The 17287-nt window shown below is 42.0% G+C and overlaps 2 protein-coding genes across 5 annotated transcripts in view; both read right to left on the bottom strand.

Moving 5' to 3' along the window:
- Positions 1-17287, bottom strand: part of LOC120722031 (neurocalcin-delta A) — a 60631-nt gene that overhangs the window by 26457 nt on the left and 16887 nt on the right. The window contains exon 1 of one of the 4 annotated variants that reach the window (XM_040012742.1): positions 8072-8625. The exons of the other annotated variants lie outside the window; for them this stretch is intronic. The gene's annotated coding sequence lies outside the window, so the exon portion shown is untranslated. Of the gene's footprint in view, positions 1-8071; positions 8626-17287 lie in introns of those variants that run through there. 4 annotated transcript variants of the gene reach the window in all.
- On the bottom strand, positions 11559-17211 carry LOC120722030 (basic proline-rich protein-like). The gene is made up of 2 exons (XM_040012739.1): positions 12747-17211; positions 11559-12674 (listed from the first exon to the last, which is right to left on the bottom strand). Exon 1 carries the CDS (start codon positions 15851-15853, stop codon positions 15194-15196), a length of 660 nt encoding a protein of 219 aa, XP_039868673.1. The 5' UTR covers positions 15854-17211; the 3' UTR covers positions 11559-12674; positions 12747-15193.

Genomic DNA, 17287 nt, shown 5'->3' with positions numbered 1-17287 from the left:
ATATCGACTGAAGAAGGACCAAAGATGCAAGAGGAAATTACTGTGTAGATAACTGATCACACATTATGAAGGAAAGTCATGAACAGGATTTGTCATGTGGAAAAAGACACTCATAATCTATGGTAGACTAATCTGTGTGGATTTACAGCAGTTCTGTAACAGCTCACCTTTAATAAACGGCTTGAGATCAGATTTTCCAACCCGATATTTAAATTCAGCATTTTTTTTAGTGACAATTCGATGATAGCACTCATCTGCTTATGCCTCACATACCCTAGTAAGGCATGCATCCTGCCTGCCAAAGGTCTCTGCGAGCACTGAGGAATTCCAAGCAGCTATGGATGTGAGATTCATCACGTAGTTGCCACCCAGTTATTTGGATCATTCCTGATGGGATATAATTTACTGTCTATACTGTGAATTATTAAGTGCATCTGGTGTGAAATTTAGAAAAACAGAAAAAAACTTTAAAACTAAAAAAATCTTATTAAGGACATCTCATCGCAATATGTAACATTTTGTTTGCTGTTGTTCTTGTATAAAATATTTGTTTCATGACATATATTAACATATATTACTCTTTTTGAACTTTACTTTTGTGACCAGGACAATAACATTACACAAAAGCAAAGTTTGAAAAAAGATAATGCTGATGGTCTGATCAGACCGACAACAGTAAAAAATAAGAGCCACTTATTTATACCACATTCATTTCTTTCAAGCTCTCAATTTTTAAGCAACACGTTTGACTTGCTTTTGTTGTACTTTGTGTTATTTTTAATCCTCACCGTGTGTGCTTCTAAATTCCTCATCGGAGTCAGGCCATCGGTCTCTACTCAAATATTCTGAGCTCGTTTTCTAACGGCATCATCGTCTGCATCTTGCTAACATGAAACGCTATGTTGCATCACATGGATGATTTTCTCTTTTGTTTAAAGACAGTCAACATTAAAGGTTTCTTTGTAGTAGAGCAAAAAAATAAATAAAACAACAACCCAACAAAATTATAGATTTTTATTTCAGACGGCCATCATTATTATCCCAAGTGAGTAAGCAACCACAATTATGTAGCGTCTGGCCAGTGTTGTTCTGCTGGCAAAAGTTTACTTTCTTAATACTTCACTGTATGAGAGCTGAAACTCAAGGACAACAAATACATTCGTGGAAGGAATGCCAAGACTGCTAACCACACATTCAACTCAGGCCAGAAATATGGAATTATTTAACTTGCAAAGCCCCCATGGGGAACGCAGCAAATAAGACGATTAAAGATAGAAAAGTAAAGTTTCTTGTGCTTTCACATTGTTTTACACCCTGAAGATAATTTACAAAGTGTAAGCAGAAAGTAGGAGTGTGCAGTGTAGTGAAATGAACTCAGATAAACATTCTCAAGCACACACAGAAAACTTCTCAGTAAACCTAAGACGAGTATTCTCCAGCGAGGAACTCCCATCTTTTGTGTCCCGCGTCTAGCATGACAGTGTGCGCGTGTGAATTCCATTCCGCGGCTAAAAATAGAACATCTGTTTCCCATAGTTCCTCCCCACCAACACACGGGAGCCTATAGATCACGGCCATCCTTCAAAAATGATCTGTGAGCGTAACCTTCTGTGGGACCTTTTAGCTGCAGGCGATCCTTCAGAGCCCTCTGCTCTCCTCTGGGGCTGGATTTCAGCTCAGTGACCTATGACCTCTTCATAAAGAAGCCCTTTGGAGAATGACAAAGAGCCTGACCGACCAGCTGTCCCTCTAAACCTCCATAATCACGTGTCTGTCAGCAAGCGCTCACTCAACATGTATATCACAGACACGAATGCATTCAAAAGGGAATGGGAGCTTAAAGTATCTGCACAAGCTGCTCTGGAGCACACTTTGTTTTTGGGATCAATTTATTACCGTTGCCATTCTCTTTTGTCCAACACATATAAACTGTCGCTCAAATAAAGCCTAAAAATAAATGTTAACACATTATAAGCAAAGTGTTTTTGCTTTTTCAATTAAAAAATTGAAAATCCAAATTGAAGACTGTCACTCCAGAGCAACTCTCGAAGCCACGGTGAAGTAATTACGTCCATTAATAGACCTGTGGTCAAATATACTAACGTGTTGCACTAAAAAGTACTGTCGCTATTTACAGAGAGCGCAATCACAGACTGTAAATGGTGGGAAATCTGAGATTTTTGCGACTTAACCTGTTTCATATGTTTTTCTGGGAGTTCCTTTTTCACAGGACAAAATATAAACAGAAGAATATTTAGATCACGCGCACAAATTGATTTTTCTGTGCAGAAAAATTTAGTTTTTGCATTTGATATTGAAATGAACTGTGAGTGCACCAGTGAGTGTTCAGAAAACAGGGCAGCCTTTGCAAATCACCCATAAAACTAACCACACCTACGAGCGCCATTATGGGATTCCACTAACGCGCTATTTTAGTCCATTTAGGAAATCTGTCGTAAATGTCATAATTCTGACAGTCTTTGAAAATACCCAGGTCCCAGTGCTAGAAGCCTCTATTCTCAGACAGCCAGGCATGTAATAATGTATCCCATCTGGTCAATTATTAAAGTTGTTCATCTTCCCTCAAGTGTTGCTGGAGTTCCTGCCTTGTGAATTCTTTCATCCTCTCCATGCACCTTGGAAGCAGGTGAAGTTGTGCCAGAAAATTTTTGCTGCGATTTTCCATCTGATCACAAAAGTCATACATAATCCAGTGTAACAGCACATTATTGCAGGGTCTTCACCTTATAATATAAAGCGCTTTGAGGAGACTCAGTTTGTGATTCAGTGCTACATAAATAAAACTGAATTGAATTGAATTAATAATGACATGAAAGGAAACGTGCTCTTGACATGTTTGTCAAGTAAAGACTAAATTCGACCTGTCTTTGCAACGACACTAACCAGAGTTTCCAGACAGACGTGCACCTTCTAAGTGCATGTACCAGCGGCAGCATAGACAGTGTTTGTTGGCAGTGACGGTGTAACAGTGCAGGTTAAAGAAAGCAATATTTTACTTCATCGATTGTGATGACAACAAAACACGGCTGTACGTAATGAATGTGCGACGCATCCATCTAGCTTGATGGCGCATTAACAGTCAATGAGCAGGAACGCTTCACCCAGAGCGAACTTCAAACTCAAACCACAATGCCTCGGCAGAGGAGTGTAATTGCCTCTTAAGTGGCCCGGTACTTTTTGTTTTGACCTTTGCGTTGAGTGCACGTAAAGTAGTGAAAAATGTCACAGCTGCCTAAGTGCAGTAATCAAAGCCACTGACATTTCCACACTCAAGTCAAACGTGTTTCTCGGCACCAGCTCCATCAGTAACACTGGGACACTACACACACACACACACACACACACACACACACACACACACAGAAACAAATAAATTCTGTCTGACTAAAAGTGCAACAGTGAATATCTATATTGTTATGCATATCTTTTAGATGTTAGCACTGATGCGAGTAGCACTCTTGCGTGTTTATATGAGTGGGCCCATACTTTCAAAGTGTTTCCACCTCAAATTAAAGCCACGTGCTACACAAAAGCAGAAATTATAGCATAACACTTTGTTTTTACGCCATTAAACAAACCATCAGCGGCGCTGCGTGTTTGCATGAGCAGCCCTTTATTGATTTTGTGGCATGTTCTCCTGTTTGCACACGACAACCAGGCAGTTTTGCTAACTTTCCAATGAACCCGGCATAGCGTGTCTTTACAGCACACCCATCACACTACGTTCTACTTTTATTCTTGGGCTATAACAATTTTTCATGATAAAGTGATCAAAATAAATCATTTTTTATCCCTAATTATCTTACTCTGAGCAATCCTCAGCATTTTAACTCTTGTCCCTTTAAGGCTACCATTACTCAAACCAGAAGGTTAAGCTAACGTTCTTCTCACGGGCTGTCCTCTGGCTTCACCTCGGCAATCAGAATATGCTACTCATAGGCACCATCTCCTCCACCTGCAGGTGCAGAGGTTCAAAACTCCAACCAAAAACCATCCTGTCTCATACTGATTGACAGTTTTAAAAAGAAAATCAGGTCCAGAACATCTGCAGGAACAAAGATACAGCAGGACAAGTTTTGGTAAATGTTACACTTTTTGCCTGAATATGGTGGATAAAGTCTTTCAAATAACAACTGTATGTATATGCTTTGCTATCGTTGCATGACACAAAGGCACTGAAAGGCCGGATGATGTGAAGAACCTGTGCTGTCAGGAAATACCAAAGGTTACATATCTCCCTGTGTCATCACTCACAGCTGCTTTTATATGTACAAATTCAGCTTGCAGCACTTGCAGCTTTGCTATAAGCAACATGTGACAAGTCATTTAATCTCACATACAGCTTATATTGTTATATTCTGACTCCTCAGCACACTCTTTTATAAATTAAACAACCTTTGCTTTTAGCTTTAGCCTAGCTGAAAATTCGGTTTCATCAGTGCTCTGCTGACTAAAAAGTCCTCTGAGAATTGGCGTGAACAAATAAACATGATGCTGTTTAGCTACTGATGGGCTCAAAAAAAAAAGAAGAAAATGTAGCCACTGTTGTTTTGAGTTTTTTCTCTAGTAAAGCAAGGAAAAGTGCTGATAACTTTCTTACATAACTAAGAGTTTAGAGCAGTCTAAAGCCTGAGCTTTTGCCTCACAGGGATTACGTGTACACACACTGACCTCATTATTTGACATTTTTACCATGGGTCATCCCATGTCAGCTCACCAAATGCTTCCAGCCTGCCTGTCTCTGATTTCCCGGAAGAAATTACAGGGTGACGATACAATTTTGAAGTTTCCACTGTTATTTTCCTCATAAAAATCTTTTTGTGATGAAGATGGGGTCATGTTGAAAGCATCAATTTTTGTGCTTCCATAGTTAAGGCTATACTGGATTAATGGTTCATACATAAGTTAGCCTAGTGCATGAGACACACATTATAGAATAGACTTTCTGTCACAATTATTAGACTACACATCCTGAGGCTGCAGAAGATATGATATCATTTATGATATAATATCATAAATTTTGGATATGTTGCTATCAGACACCAAATCTTCCTATAAAAGTCAAATAGAAATTGTTAGATGATGATGTCATTCTACTGGAATATTATAATAGACTCAAATATGCTAGTGCAGATTGTGCTATCTAACTTTCAAGCAAAATCAAGCGTTGAGAAATTTTATATTAAACTTTTATATACATATATATTTTTTTACATTCTTTTATATTGAAATGATCAGGCTGAAAATGTTTCTGAAAATGTAAGTAATTGATATGTTTGATGAACATCTGTTGTGTTGGGACCTTGAGAGGCACAGAAACAACATTCAAGCTCCAGATAGGAAGGGCCCAGCCAGACGGTGGATTCAAATCCAAGACTTTTAATACCTTTTTATACCATCTAAGAATATTTTTTATATTCAAACCTAAAGTGAGCACTGAATTAGTATTTGAAGTCTTGAAGACTTCTAGGTTGAACAAAGTAAGAGCAATCCAGACCGGAAAAACATCCAACTGCCTTCCTAAGTGTCTGTCTGTTCTCTTATCTCTGTATATTTCTCACTTAAATTACTTCTTTCTCTTTCTCCCTGCCTTTGGCCATAAATCAACAGTTACATAAACTGCCTTCAAGTTAGTTTCCACCAGTGCTAGATGAGACTCCCTTAAGTACAAAACAGGATGTTATAGAAGCCTGGCTCATACAGTTCAGCTGAGCATGTGTGTAGCAGAATTAAACTTCTCCAGGTTTTTCGGCGGATGTGGGCATAAACACATCGCTCAAACGTCTCTGTGTGAGTGTGGGCTCGGTTGCTAGAACACGAGACGGGAGAAGGGTCGACTTTTTCCATGATATAACCGTATTAAATCAGCTGAGACCGAACATATAAATACACGCGAGCTTGGAGAGGCTACATTTGCGCTCACCTGGGTCCAGCAATAACGTTCTCATTCATGTGCACTGAACAGAAACAGAGCCAGTGATGTGCACACAACCAACTGCCAAACTCTACTCCTGTCACACACCTGAAACCACACACACGCTTGCATACACACTGTGTACGCTTGCAAACTCGCACTTTTACACAGGTGATGCAGCTGATGTTTGCACAGAGCTCTGAAGCTGCAGAGCAGATGAAGCACATCAGCAGCCTAAGAAATAAACAGCTTCAACTAATGATTATGATTATGCAATTCTCTAATATTGCACTGTTTGCTAAAGTATTGTTAGATTTAAAGCCAAAAAAGTGCATTTAGTATGCCTGGGTTCCTTAAAGTAGATCAGTATTTATCATTGGATGACATATTTTATGTATGATGGTAGAAAAAGAGCATTCCTGCCTCAGTTTTGGGGGCATTTGGCCCTTTTTGATTTAGAAACAGACGGAAAGCTGTTTTACAGTTTAGCTATCAGATGCAGTTAATCACTGTTTTCACGCAGCCACTCACACGGAACAATGAATAAAACTGCGATCTGGGCGTGAATTTGATTTTTCAGCTGTATACTGCTACCTTTCTCTGTATTTTAATATGTGTCTCCTCTCTGCAAACATGCTTTCATACTGCCAACATTCCCAGCCTGTTGAACAGATATGAAGACAGATATAATTTCTTTCTGTCCCTTGACTCATGCGGCCCATTTTGCAACAAGGTGAGACCCTCAGGCTTACAGGACATTTGGGACTGCTTAACATGGAAGCTGCACTTAAAGTAGAGCAACGTATGCCTTCAACTGTAGCTTGCACAAATTATTACGTGGCAAAATTCATTCAATTTCACTGTTTTTGAGGTCAGTCTAGGAATAATCAGCTGATAATCCAGCTGAAAGGGGGCATGAAAAGGAGTGACTTATGTCTGTACTGTTTATTTGCCTAAACCGTCTTATCTAATAACATTCACAGATAACAAAATCTTATTTTTAAATGGACCATTTATGGTATTCTACAAAGACCACACTTTGAATGCAGTACACACACACACACAATTAGGCAAGTGCTAATTTGTGCCCTAATATTCTGTACAGAGGCGGACATTTCATTAGATGACACTTTAGATACAGTGACAGAAACCGGTTACATGCTTTTGGCCGATCTCCACTTCATTCATTTGGGAGGAGGGAGGCACTGCTGAGGAAAGGATGAGAGGAAGAGATAAAGTCTCGCAGTTTAAGAGAAGCAGCGAGAGATACAGAGGGAGGGAGGAGGACTGACGAGTGGATCCAAACCACTTGTTATCCGCATTTCCCCTTCTTTCCACCCTATTTGGGCTAAATACTAGCTGGCATGCTTTTGTGAGAGGCATGCAGGGAGGTGGGGGGTGTCTGGTGGTGAAAAGGGGAGCTTGTCAAGCTTGTCAAGAAAAGTCAGCAAAAAAAGAAGAAAGAAATAAACTCCTCTAGACAAAAAAAGCTCTTCTATCTTTCCATTATTGATTTGTTTAAAAAACCCCAACAACAACCATTTTTGTAGTGCATTTCTCTGAGGCTTTCCCATCCCCTCTGAGGGGGGCAGGTGGCAGCTGCTCTGCCCCCCACCACTTCCCCGCCTCTGACTCTCTGGCAGACAGAGTACGAAGCTCCAGCCCACACTACTGCCTGTAACATTAGTAAAGCTTTGAAGAAAAAGCCATGTGGAGCTCCACACACGGCCCCATGTAATGTTCACACTCTCCTTCCTTCTCTCTTCTATCTGTGCACTCACTTCCTGCAAGGGCTTCGAAAACAGATCCGCCTGTGTTTGCTGCAAAAGAAAGCAACTAGTCTTCAAGAGCCGACCCTGAGCGGGGATCTCCCTCGAAACCCTCCGACATCACCCGGCATTTCTGCACTTAATACATTCCGAAGTTTAGATTGAAAGGTGACAAAAAAAGCACTCTTGACACACACACACAGTGTCATTTGCCACTTCCCTTTTGCACGGGTACGTGTTTTAAGTACACGAAACGAAAGCCATCCTTGATCCAGCTTTAACTTCACTGCACACTGTTCCAGAAGCAACCGCTGGCTGATAAAGCACACAATACACACACACAAAAGAGAAAACACAGGAAGCTTACCTCACTTTGTAGCAATGTACAAGCTGTTCAGCAGTCCATCACCCAGCACTTTCTCTCTAGACTAACTTTGTGGCACTAGCAGCAGCAGCAGCAGCAGCAGCAGCAGGAGGAGGAGGAGGAGAAGGAGGAGGAGAAGCAACAGGCGAGAATAAAAGAAAGCACCAGAGAAAACAAATATGAAGCAAGAACGAGAGAGAGGGGAGGGGGGGAGAACAGTCGAGAGGGGGTAGGAGGAGAAGAGTGCCTGAGAGAGTGAAGCAGAGCTGACGGTGACTGACTCCAAGACTCTCCTAGTCTGAGAAGGTTTATTCAAAGCCCACAAACTAATTGCTTCTCAGACTGCTTGCCTGCCTCCCAGGCCTGACGTCAGCAGTCACATGACCTTGCTGTGGTGTGGAGGGGAAATGAAAAGGGGAGGGCAGACAGCGAGTCACAGAGGGAGAAATAAAGAGACAGAGAAAAAGACACAGGGAGAGAGAGTGCGAGAAGGAGAAGCCGGTGTTGCCTTGGTAACAGGAATTCTGCACCACAATGATTTCAATAGGTCATCTGACACACAAATGCACGCACGCACACACACACACACACACACACACACAGATTCTTAGTGTTAAAACACAGACTCACGATGAGCAGTTGGAGCGAAGGAAGAGGTAAGAGAGAAAAGGAGAAGTGGAATAAAAAAGTTTCTGTTTCTCCAAATCTTATTCAAAAATGTGTTACAAAAAAACATCACCACTTCACCCGCCCTTACAGTGCCTGTCTGTAAAGCTCAAGTTCGAAACCTTCCATATATGTTGCGTTGGCTTCCAGAGGTAACTGTTCACTTCTGTTGTTTATGCTGAAACGTCTAACAATACTCAATTTCTGCAGGACCCCAGTGATCTATTCAAGACGTGACTACTAAAATAAGTGTGTGGAAGTGAATAAATTATTAATATACCCACATAAACTTACCAAGTTTCATTGATTTAGGGAAGAAGAGACAACAACAGCTGAGTTTCAGTTGTGTCTCTGTTTTAATGTCATTATACTGTAAAATTAAGCTGTAGATACAAAAAAAGGAGCAGTATGATTATACCTCCGTGTTTTATTGGAGACACTACATGGACTACAGTTAATGAGGCACATCAGCCTGATTCTTTCAGGTAGCAGCGTTTGGTTGAAATGTGCCACAAATGTCCTTTTACAGGAAATAACACACTGATACTCAAGTGGTTTTGAGGTGGAGACTTGCAGGAGAAAACTGATGCCACTCACACAAGAGGGGTTAATTTTGAATGTTTTAGTCAGCAGCTTGTTAACCAGACATAAGAGCAGGGAAATGGCTCTGTGCAGACATAACAAAATCCATGTGTAAACATGTGTACAGTTCAGTAATTTATGAGTGTGAATATGGAAGACAAAGGCTCTAGGACGGTTCTGGTCCCAGCAAAAAAAACCCCCACAGACTTCATACAGGAGATGGATGTTACTTTGGGTCTGCCAAACTTAGACAAGGTGGAAGTGCCTTAAACCTGCTTTCTTTCTAATGGCCAACAGGAGGTGTATCTTCTGACTCCTGAAACTAGTTCCCCCAATCCAAGCACAACGGCTTGTTCAAAAACATCTGATGATAGGAAAGGCAGCCAATCCAGAATTGGTTAAATAAAGGGATCGAAGGGGAAAGCCTAAACAGCCTTTGTTTTTCGAAAATGAATGGTCTGAGGGGGTGAAACAAAGCCGTGTACACGATAAATTTGGATTGTTTTGAATTTACTGTAGTTGACGAATAGAAATTTACAGCTAGAATCAAGAAATGACCTAAATAGGACATTTCTGACATAGTGAAGCAGGCTAACAGATTTCACAGATAACAAATCATTGCACGATATAAAGAAAGACAAGAACATCCCATCGATATACTTTGGCATGAACTTAAAGGCTTTCTTTCTAAAAACTGCATTTTGTATTTACTTAAGTTATCTTTGACTAATATTAAAATAGTTTGAGGTGTCAAATGTACAAAACAAAGTTATCATGAAGGGGGCAAATACTTTTTGCAGCACTGTAGGTGCAAGTATGTTTTTCTTTTTGTACTAGCAATTGTAGCATTAGCATTACATACTCATTTGTTGAAGGGTCATTACACTACCATTTCCAAAATGTTGTTTGCATTGTATTAAGTGTAACTGGGCCAGAGCCCAGTACGAGACAGCGAGACAAAAAAATGGCCAAAGAACCTCCTTGTCCTCCCTCCCTCCCTACACTCATCCAGTCTGTGAGTATGAACAGCTTTGGCATGATAACATCATTTGAATAGCATCTGCTGGCCAGTTGAAAGGAGTGCATTGGGGCCCAGAACAGGGTGGGGATGTGTGGAGGGTGGGGGTGAGGTCAGCCAAGAGAAAAGCACCCTCGGGTTGAACTACTGTGAATAAGGTTATGTATGAATGAGTCAGAGGCACAGAGAAAGAGACTAAAGAAAGAAAAACAGGGTGAAGAGAAGCTACAGAGTGCAAGGAAAAGTCATTCGGAGAGAGAATTTAGAGAGTCTGTCAGGCTGGTAAAGTGACTGAAAGACATATTAGACTAAAGTCTGAGTCCTGGGATTAGTGGGCTGGCTGGTGATGCCTTAAGGTGAATGCAAAGTCTTTCAGAATATGATTTGGCAAAGGAGGTGGGAGAAAATGGTATTTATTATAACCACTGACGGATGATGATGACTGCTGTGAAGTATTTTTTAATGCAGGAGATAAATAAACATGCTGCAGTAAAATTGTATCATCCAGGATGAAAAATGCATACAGAACCATATAACGGAGTGGCCACTTGAAGCTCGCACTAAAACTAATCAATCCTCAAAAATCTGGATTTCAAATCCAATCAGCATAACACATGGCTTGGGTCTCTATAGCGAAAATAGCCCATCGAAATAACTGGATTATGGGCGTGTGTTATAGGCATCATATGAGTCTGTCCTGTTGTCCGTATTCACAATGTTGTGAAAACTTTTAAAGCATGTTTAAAATAATTACCTAAAAATAACATTGTGCAATTAACAAGAACCTGCGTCCAAGCTCAGGATAATTTGCAGAGATGTGGTGACATAAAACCACATGGATGAGTCTGGGTTTGGTGGTTGCCAGGAGAATGGTACTTGTTTGACCGCACTGTGACAAGTTTGGTGGCGGGGGATTATGGTGCGGTGTTGTATAGTTGTAGTCGGGCCCCTTAGTTCCAGTGAAAGAAACTCTTAATGCTTCTTAATGCATACCAAGACATTTTGAACACATTCATGCGCTTAACTTTGTGCGAATAGTGTGGAGATGGCCCCTTCCTGTTCTAACATGACTACGCACTATTGCACAAAGCAAGCCCCATAAAGACATGGATGAGCAAGTCTGGTGTGGAAGAACTTGACAGGCCCAAACAGAGTCCTGACCTCAACCTGGTAGAACACCTTTGGGATGAATAAGGGTAGAGACTCCGAGCCAGGCCTCTTGTCCAACATTGGTGTCTGACCTCATAAATGTGCTTCTGGAAGAATGGTCATATATTCCCATAAGCACACTTGTGGAAAGTCTTTCACGTGTTGTTGAAGCTGTTACAGCTGCAAAGGGTGGGCCGAAATCACGTTAAACTCTATGGATTAAGAATGCCATTGCACTTGAGTTCATATGTGTGTGAGGCACATGAGCCAACACTTTTGGCTATATAGTGCATCTATTGTGCTGTATATAGCGCTGTGGAAACACTTTATGTACATATTTCCAGAAAACAGATGCATTACTGTAGACCACCTGGTGTGGCTGCTTTCGAAGCAGAACTTCTACATGCATGCAACCAGTTTCTGGGTATTTGTGTTTGTGCGTGTGGTGTGTATGTTGTGTGTGGATAACAGGCACTAGAGAGAATTCCTTCCTCCTGAAGACTCAGGAAGCAACAGCCTGGGCGGAAGAGAAAACAACAACTCTTTCCAAGGCAAACCCTTCAGAAGTTCTTCCTCTGGAAACGGAAACAGTCCCTGAACACTGTGTCAGTGTTTCAAACACATTTCTAAATAACTCCATTACTGTTTAACTTGAGTTTCTAAAATCAGCTGAAGGCATTAAAATAAACTAAGGTTAGAAACAATGAAAGTTCCTGAATTGGCAAATCAATCAAAACAAGCAGTGCATGAATGCATTCTTATGAGTGGGTTGAAGTTTCGGTGATATTAATATCAGCAGCTGGGCTGGAGGTATTACATAACAACAGCTTATAAAATGGATAATCAGCAGGTCAGCTGAGGAAGGCCCATGACTGTCAACAAGGTTTTGAGTTGTACTGGGGCATTAGTGTTTGATTACGCACTATATTACAGGTCTATTGCTGTGCTACCAATAACAGAGAGAACATTGATTATTGCAGAAAAATCTGTCAGTGCACTTGGCGTCCTGAACATTTGATGTGGTGTGAAATCATTTTAAAACAAAGTTTATAACAAAGGTCAACAAAACAGTAAATTTTATTCTGACTGTGGTACTATTTCTGCACTAACCTTTACAGTGAGATATTGCGATTAAAGCTTGGGATGCACGCAATGTGAGTAGTAGCGATCCAATAGCATAAAGACAGAGACCTATGGCTGCAAAATGGCCCATTTTATAATTAAAATATACCAGTAATATTAATAAAAGCATTATTAATAGACCTATGGCTGCAAAATGGCCCATTTTATAATTAAAATATACCAGTAATATTAATAAAAGCATTAGAGAGCGTTTAGCAAGAAGGTTCCGGGACACTCTGCAATCTAGCTGGCAGTTAAGAACATTATCTACTAACCATATATAACAATGGGCTGGCATTGAGGACAGGGTGTAAACCCTGTCAAACAGAACTTGGAGCAGAAAAAAAAATGAAAAGATTTTGCTTGATAAGAATTACTTTCACATATCCTGATATGAACTTTGCCCTTGTTTAAAATTAACATTCAATACTATGATCTCACATTTGTACGACATGAAATAAGGAAAATATTATTGTTTTCTTTTAGGATTTCTTGTGACATTCTAGCATAGGGGTAAATAAATGCTGATTTCTCATGAGCTGTTGCTCCATCCTTATCAAGAACTGCTTGGAACAGCATGAAGCATTTCTGTCACTGCATGTCAGATACTGTTAATTGGGATTACAGATAATGTGGCATTGCACAATTGCAAGTCTTGCATTTCTGTGCAAGTTCCAACTGCAACACACACGTATGGGAATCAGCAGAAACCTGGCTGGCAGAGAGGGAAGTGAAATCATCTCCCACACACCATATGGTTATGAATGTAACAATGCACTGTCCTAAGAGGAGACAGAAGACATCCACATGCCCACCACCAACCATATAAATGTGCAGTCATGCAGAAAATCCCATTGGGAAAAATAACCTGTAAAAAAACGAAAAGAAACCTGCAAGGAGGTCACTTGACTGCAAATCCTCCTTCACCCTATAGCAGTTGGAGTCAGGGAGTCTGGCATATAAAGTATACACACAAAGCTGTTCTTATAGCTTTCCATTATTGCCATACGTTCAATTCACAAATCTCACTACACTCAGTAGAACCACTAATCAAAAGCAAATCTCTTCCTTGTGTGTTATGCAACTGCAACACAAGGGGAGGGCAGACTGATGCGCCTCGCTGAACAGGCTAATCCAACATATCACACTGTTTGCCAAAGCACATGACGACAGCATCTCAGAGGTCTGTGTAGTGCAACAAAACACATACAGTAATGCATATTCATTTAATATAAAACATCAGTTGAAGGAGAAAATGATTTGTGCACAAAGTTAAAAAGAACTTAAAAGAGATAAAAACATAAATACATGTCTTTGAGATTGATTAGCTGCAACATTGAAATGATTCATCGCATTAAAGCTGTTATTTCTTTTGCAGACGTTGTTTATATGATGACAGGTATCGGACTGGGAGCAGACCCTACATGTGGACACTGACAGTCAGACAGTAGAACACAGTGAACAAGTGAGTACATACAGATGATAACACACAGGAAAAAGGCAAACTGGGAATAGAGCAGTGTCACTAGGCAACAAATGAAAGTGGTTATAGCCATGCTAGCTGCTGTGTGAGCCTGCGTTTGGGCACAATTCAGCTAAACTGTAACATTAACATTACTATGAGGAGCTGGGTGTTAAGAACAACATGTCACCCTTTCATTTGTAATTTCCACGAATGAGACATTGGGAGCAATAGACGTTTCAACAAATTGTTGTCAGAGTGGCTATAAATGTATCAGGAAATGTAGACAGAAAAATGTTACAATTAATAGGTCTAATTTTGCTCATTTCAGATGTCACTAAGTAATAAACTACTACAAATACACAAACGTATTAACTAATTTAGGCTAATCAAGTGGTATCACATGGAAATACTGTATCAGTAATCACAGCCACAGTAAGGTTATTATTCTCTTTTCTTTCCATTCTGTAGAAACTATGAAAATATGGCAACCAACCAAATGAGAACTGAAACGTTCAACAGCTTAAACTGCATGTCAATCATTCATCTGATCCAATAGACAACAGTGAGAGTACTAACTAAAGAGAGATAATATGATTTTATCATCTTTGGTCAGTAGCAGATTTGGCACAGTTCCCTGTGGTCTGCATGGAAGACATCGACTTGTCTGCAAACACTAGCCAACCATTTGCTAAGCAGTTGCGAAACTGTTTGATGGAAACTAGAAACTGAGACAGCTGGGCTTCAAACTAAAAGTTGTGCAATACCACTGAAACCAACATCTTTTAACATCTGCAACTTTTACTTTGAAGGTGAACTGTCTCAGTTTCTGGTTTACACTGCACTTTCTCAAGTTTCCACTTGGTTAGCAATCTGCAAGCAACCATAGCAATTCATCCAGTTATAGCCAGCAACTATTCGCAAACTGGTCCGAGAATACGTATCTGTAACAAACCCACAGCAGACCCGGGTGCATGTTCATGCTTTCAAGCATCTCTTTATTACAACTCAAGGTTGCCATTCACAACACACATAGAGCTGCAGCTCTGCCGCTGCCAGCTCAACATAACACACAACCAACAACAACAAACACAGGACCCAGTACAATATTTAAGTTGGCGCGGCATCATTGTGGATGCTGTGCAGGTGCGTCCGCCTTCAGGCGGATCCACAAGGAGGCACGAACCCCCCGCCAGCATGCCGCCCTCAGACTCAGCCGGCTGTCGCATGCCTCGCCCTCCGGCTGAGCGGGCTCCCCTGGCACGGGGACCTCGGGCTCACCCTCCTCTACCGCTCCTGGCTGGAGCAACCCCTCACCCGGTACCTCCACTGCTGCCGCTCCCGGCTGGAGCAGCTCCTCCACCCCCGTCAGGCGTGGACCCTCACGTGCCTCCCCGACCACCGGCAGGTGCGGATCCTCGCGCATCTCCTTCACAAGGAGGCATGAACCCCCGCGCAGCTCCTCCTCTTTCTCCTCCTCTTCACCCGGCAGGCACGGACCCTCACGCTCCGCCTCCTCCTCCAGCGACGGCTTGGCAGGTTCCCACCGTGCTCTCTGCGCGCTGACCTCCGGCTCTGGCTGAGCAGGTGGGTGAGCTGTTGGTGAACCCAGTGGTTGCTCCGTGGCCCTCCTACGGGTAGCAGGAACAGGCGCAGGCCCCGGCCGGGTACACGCCGCTCCCACCCGAGGAGTGGGGATGGGTGCGGTGGGAGGCTGTGTCCTGGCTGGTCGCAACCTGGTGGCCGGCACGGGCGCCGGAACGTTTCGGACGTCGGCCACTCCCATGCATTCGAGGGATGCCGGTGGGGGTGGCGGCGATGTCGGCCAGTACTGGATCTGAGCCGCCAGACTCGCGCTCAACCAGGTCCTCCAGTTCTTCCTGCTGGCACCGCAACGCCGCCACCTGCTTCTGCTGTGTGGCCACCATCTCGGCCACCATTTGGGTCAGCTCCTTCCCCGGCTGGCCCAGTTGCACGTTCATGCTTTCAAGCATCTCTTTATTACAACTCAAGGTTGCCGTTCACGACACACATAGAGCTGCAGCTCTGCCGCTGCCAGCTCAACATAACACACAACCAACAACAACAAACACAGGACCCAGTACAATATTTAAATCAGCGGGGCATGATTGTGGATGCCGTGCAGGAAGTCATGCCCCGCCACAGTACCTTTCCCTAGTGACTGGAGGTTGCCAATCAGCTTCCTGCCCCAAGTGACTAAAGCCTAACTAGAGCACTTGTGGCTCCTAGAGTTTCCAGAAGTTGAATGGGAGGCAGACCCTTCAGCTATGGGGCTCCCCTGCAGTGGAACTAGCTCTTGTGTTCACACGACAGACTCTAATTTGAGCTGAAGCAGAAAAATGACTGTACTTCTCTCCTCATATTCATTAATCATATTAATTGTGTATGAGTCAAATGTGTCTATATTTCCTCACAGTCCAGAGAGATGAGAAGATTGTTACTTACAGAATGGATTTATTTAATTCTATTTATAGCTAAAGAGGTGGGCTGTGAAGAAATGGGAAATTTTCAGTGAAAGAAAGGTTTGTTATACAATCGGCAAAGTGTCTCAAGAGTTACTCAATAGCATTACAACCCACTCTTTCCTAAATGATTCAGAAGGCTGAAGACAAGACTGATGACCAGTCTGTCCCATCCCATTGTTTTTTATGGCAGATGGCAGGCTGGATGCAGAGAAAGGATTAAGCAGAGCCCACTGTCTCAGTCTCTCTCTTATCAGAACACAGCAGGTTGGGAGCCAGAAGCAAGAAAAAGCAACATCACCACCTCCCCTATGAGTCACTCACTGGTCCCCTGCTCACTATTACTTAGAGCCAGCACGAACACAATGAATACATATGTAAAGACCCAGCATACAAACACTCCCACAACTGCAACAGTCTTACAGAAATAGAGCCGCTGGGTTCACATACTGATGACTGCCTGCTGGGGAGAAGGGAACAGATAGATGCAGCTCTCCAATCAAATGTCAGACTTGATCAAATTCAAGAAGGAAGCTCAAAGCAGCAGAAGATATTTTGGCATTTTGATTTCTATTCACCCAGAACTTCCAGTGAGTCACGCAGAATTTTTTTTCCCAACTTTGGACAAACACAAAAAGGTTGATGAAAAATAGCTAACACTGTAAACAGACTGATTGCACTGCAGCGTGCACAGAGTGTTATCCACTTTCCCATTTAATTCTCACATGTGCGTATCT

The sequence above is a fragment of the Simochromis diagramma genome, unplaced genomic scaffold, assembly GCF_900408965.1.
Source record: "Simochromis diagramma unplaced genomic scaffold, fSimDia1.1 OVJJ01000618.1, whole genome shotgun sequence".
NCBI lineage: Eukaryota > Metazoa > Chordata > Actinopteri > Cichliformes > Cichlidae > Simochromis > Simochromis diagramma.
The sequence above is the reverse complement of the archived record's forward strand: the minus strand, read 5'-3'. Positions and strand labels throughout refer to the sequence as shown.